This window comes from Trichechus manatus, unplaced genomic scaffold, assembly GCF_000243295.1.
Source record: "Trichechus manatus latirostris isolate Lorelei unplaced genomic scaffold, TriManLat1.0 scaffold00216, whole genome shotgun sequence".
NCBI lineage: Eukaryota > Metazoa > Chordata > Mammalia > Sirenia > Trichechidae > Trichechus > Trichechus manatus.
The window spans coordinates 315,870-319,887 of record NW_004444152.1 but is presented as its reverse complement, the minus strand read 5'-3'; the positions used below and the strand labels follow the sequence as shown (position 1 = coordinate 319,887).

The window sequence follows — 4,018 nt, the reverse complement described above, 5'->3', positions numbered from 1 at the left end:
CATCCATCCATCCATCCACCTATCCATCCATCCATCCACCCCTCCATCCATGTACCCATCCACCCATCCATTCATCCATCTACCCACCCACCTACCCATCCATCTATCAGTCCATTCATCCACCCATCCATCCACCTTTCTTTGAGTATCTACAATATGCTGAGTCTTTCTAGGCACCTCCATCAAGGACCACAGAAAGCCAAGAAGTAGAGGTTTGGAGTGATGAGTTTGAGAACCATATAAGGGATATGCAAAGAATATATGCGTGCTGATGAGGCCCTCACTAGGTGCTGAGGGGAGGGAGGAAGGAAAGTGGGTGCAAAGGCCCTTACCCAGCTGGTGGATTGGCTGTCCTTGCCCTGTGAGGAGAAAGGACAGAGGGGAGATGTGCTCAGAGAGGGAGAGACTGGTGGGACACAGCTGAAGCAGTGAAGGAGGCTCTCAGTCAGGTTCAGGGCAGGAACAGAGCCTAGGTTGGGGTAACACTACAAGGTACAGGGAGTGAGTCAGGGGTATCTGGGAGAAGCAAAGTGTCTGGAGGTAAGTTGAAGGGGGCTGACAATGACTTTGGAGTTACCTGGGCGCCAGGGCTCCAGGGGCACAGGGACACTCCAGGGCCCATCCCCAGCAGTGGTGTAGGCTGCCACGGACACCATCAGATTGGACACAGTCCCTTCCCCCCGCAGCTCCAGGATCACCTCTTGCTTTAATCCTACGTCCATGAGCACCTAGGAGGTCCAGAAGTGGCATCAAGGTAGAACCTCAGACCCCTAACCCTTGAGCCTTCACCCTCTGCCTCAGCTTCCCATCTTTTTCCAAGCCCTCTTCTCAACCTCCAGTCCCCATTCCCTACCTCTTCCTACCCTTCATCTCTCCCTCTCATGCCCTTTCATTTCCATTTCTCCATCCTCACGCCCACTCAAATATCACCTCCACGAGGGCGGGACCTTTATCTCTTTCATTCACTGCTATGTCCCCAATTCCTGGAACAGTGCTTGACACACAGTACTGCTCAAGAAATGTTTGTTGAGTAGCTTTTCACCTTCATCTCTCCATCTCCTTTTAACTCCCCGTCACTCCACCCTCAGGGTTGCCCTTAGCCCAGAAAGTACCTTTGTGCAAATTAGGAAAAGGCGCCTTTCCTCAAGCTCTTATACAATTCTCTGCTGTGAAACGGTCATAGTAAATATAAGTCTAACCAGTTGCCATTGAGTCGATTCCGACTCATGGCGACCCCCTGCGTGTCCGAGTAGAGCTGTGCTCCATAGGGTTTTCAATGGCTGATTTTTTGGGAAGTAGATTGTCAGACGTTTCTTCCGAGGTGCCTCTGGGTGGACTCGAACCACCAACCTTTTGGATAGTAGCCAACGCTTTCATTGTTTGTACCGCCTAGAGACTCCAAATATATGTTGTCGTTGTGTGCCGTGGAGTCGATTCTGACTCATAGAGACCCTATATGACAGAGTAGAACTTCCCCATAGGGTTTCCTAGGCTGAATCTTTACAGGACCAGATCACCAAGTCTTTTCTCCCTCGGAGCCACTGGTGGGTTTGAACCGCTGATCTTTCGGTTAGCAGCTGAGCACTTAACCATTGCGCCACCAGGGCTCCTTTCCAAATATGTAAGTCTACTGCAAAAATGCTGTTGTAATGGTTCATAAGTAGCCACTCCCAACCCCTCCCTCGGACCCCCTTAGCTTCCCTAGTGTGTGACTGTGAATCTCCCCGGAACATGCTTCCTAGGCATTAAGGTGATTGTGGACTACCCAACCCGCACAACCGTCCGTGGCTGCCCTGTCAACTTCTCCTCCCCGTTTCCCACCTCCCCCAGCCACTCCACCCTAACCCAGCCAGCAGCACCCACCTCGGGGGTGTCCTGGCCTCGATAGGACAGCCGGTACCCTAACAGGGTACCCTGGAGGGGCGCCCTCGGCTCCTGCCAGTGTACGAGGGCCTGGCTCCTATTCCGCACGGCGCTGACGTTCTCGGGAGGGCCCAGGGGCACTGGAGGACAGGGAAGAGGGGAAGCTGGTACCCCACCTATTCCTGACCCCCTCCCGAGTTCCCAGGAAGTCGGGGCACAGTGTGCAAAGGACATGCGCGTGGGCAAGCTTGTGCAGGCCTCCCATGAGAGGAAGCACAGGGGAGAGGCCCAGGAGAGATGCCAGGGGACAGTGCTGGGGGCTCGGGGACCAGACGGGAAGGAGACTGAGGCCACATGGGGTAAATGGGTGAGAGAAGATGCTGTGGGGGGGGTGGGGGGGCACTGGGAAGAGCAAGGGCCAGCGGAGCAGCGAGCAGTGTCTCCCTCCTAATCCCTTCTTACCTCCCTCTGGGGTCTCCACAGGGTGCCAGTGGGTCCAGGGAGAGGGGCCCTGGCTGCTGGAACACGCCACCCGGATGTGATAAGGGGTGTGAGGATGGAGGCTGCCCAGGCGAAGTCGGTGGGGGGGCACGGAGGCTTGCAAGGTGAGGGGCTCCTCCGGGGGGTCTGGTTCTCCCAGCCAGACGCCCACCCCATCGTCTGAAAGCACAGCCTGGGGAGAGGGGAGGGGCATGAGGGCAGGAAAGCCACACAATCACGCGAGGTGGCCACACAACTCTTGACTGTGGCATCCATGTGTGACTCCACAACTTTGCAACGGTGTGTGTGTACGTGTCCTTGCTCCTGACTGGGGCGACACGGAGACTGCACAGCTGCCCAAATGTGGCCTCCTCACCACTTGGAAAAGCTACCTCTGTCAAGACACTTGTCCTCTCTGAGCCTCAGTTTCCTCATCTGGAAAATGGGGACATAGAGAAACAAATGCCTTATGGGGTGGCTTACAGATTAAATGTAGTTATGCCGGAAGGATGGCTGGCACAGTGCAGGCGGGTGGTCGGTGATGATGATAACAATGGTGATCATAAAGAAAAGCCCACACTGTGAGATCCCATACAGACCACATCCAACCCCAGGCAAAAGCAATGTCTAACAATAGAAGTCAGAAGAATGGTCATCTTAGGCGGTCTGAGGGAACCTTCTTGGCGGGCTGGTTCTGTATGTTGCTTTGGAATGTGGTTGGTTAACTAGGTGAATAATTTAAAAAAAAAACACAAAACCAAACCCATTGCCATCGAGTCGGATTCCAACTCATAGCCACCCTATAGGACAGAGTAGAACCGCCCCACAGGGTTTCCAAGGCTGTAAATCTTTATGGAGGCAGACTGCCACGTCTTTCTCCCGCGGAGCAGCTCGTTGGTTCAAACCCCCAACATTTTGGTTCGCAGCTGAGCGCTTAACCACTGTGCCACCAGGGCTCCTAGGTGGGTGAATACAAGTGTAAAATAATCTAGGTGTATGCTGAAGATTATGCATGCTACGTATATGCTAAGGAGCCCTGGTGGCGCAGTGGTGAAGGCGATTGATTGCTAACCCAAAGGTTGGCAGTTTGAAACCACCAGCTGCTCTGCAGGAGAAAGACGTGACAGTCTGCTTCCATAGGGATTTACAGCCTTGGAAACCCTGTGGGGTTGCTATGAGCTGGAAATGACAGCAGTGAGTTTGGTGGGGTGTGTATGTTCTATCTCAATTTTAAAAAAGAAAAACCTATCAAGCATTGACTGAGCAGTGTTCTAAGCGCTTTACAATCTAAACTCATTTGACCCGCATGTCAACCCTGCAAGGTAGGTACTGTGTTTTGCTTTGTTTTTAATCGTGCTTTAGTTGAAGGTTTACAGGGCAAACTAGTTTCTCATTAAACAATTAATACACATATTGTTTTGTGATATTGGTTGCCAACCCCACAACATGTCAACACTCTCCCTTCTCGATCTTGGGTTCCCCATTACCAGCTTTCCTGTCCCCTCCTGCCTTCTAGTCCTTGCCCCTGGGCTGGTGTGCTCATTTAGTCTCATTTTATTTTATGGGCCTGTCTAATCTTTGGCTGAAGGGTGAACCTCAGGAGTGACTTCATTACTGAGCTCAAAGGGTGTCCAGGGGCCATACTCTCAGGGTTTCTCCAGTCTCTGTCAGACCA

The 4,018-nt window shown here is 52.7% G+C and overlaps 1 protein-coding gene across 1 annotated transcript in view; it reads right to left on the bottom strand.

Moving 5' to 3' along the window:
* The window catches only part of AXL (AXL receptor tyrosine kinase), a 34,152-nt gene that overhangs the window by 17,714 nt on the left and 12,420 nt on the right, over nucleotides 1-4,018 (bottom strand). Inside the window, exons 7-10 of the mRNA XM_004388736.2 lie at nucleotides 2,326-2,536; nucleotides 1,864-2,003; nucleotides 578-728; nucleotides 333-359 (exon numbers count right to left, since the gene is read on the bottom strand). Of these exons, the coding sequence (XP_004388793.1) occupies nucleotides 333-359; nucleotides 578-728; nucleotides 1,864-2,003; nucleotides 2,326-2,536 (529 nt within the window). The remainder of the gene's footprint in view (nucleotides 1-332; nucleotides 360-577; nucleotides 729-1,863; nucleotides 2,004-2,325; nucleotides 2,537-4,018) is intronic.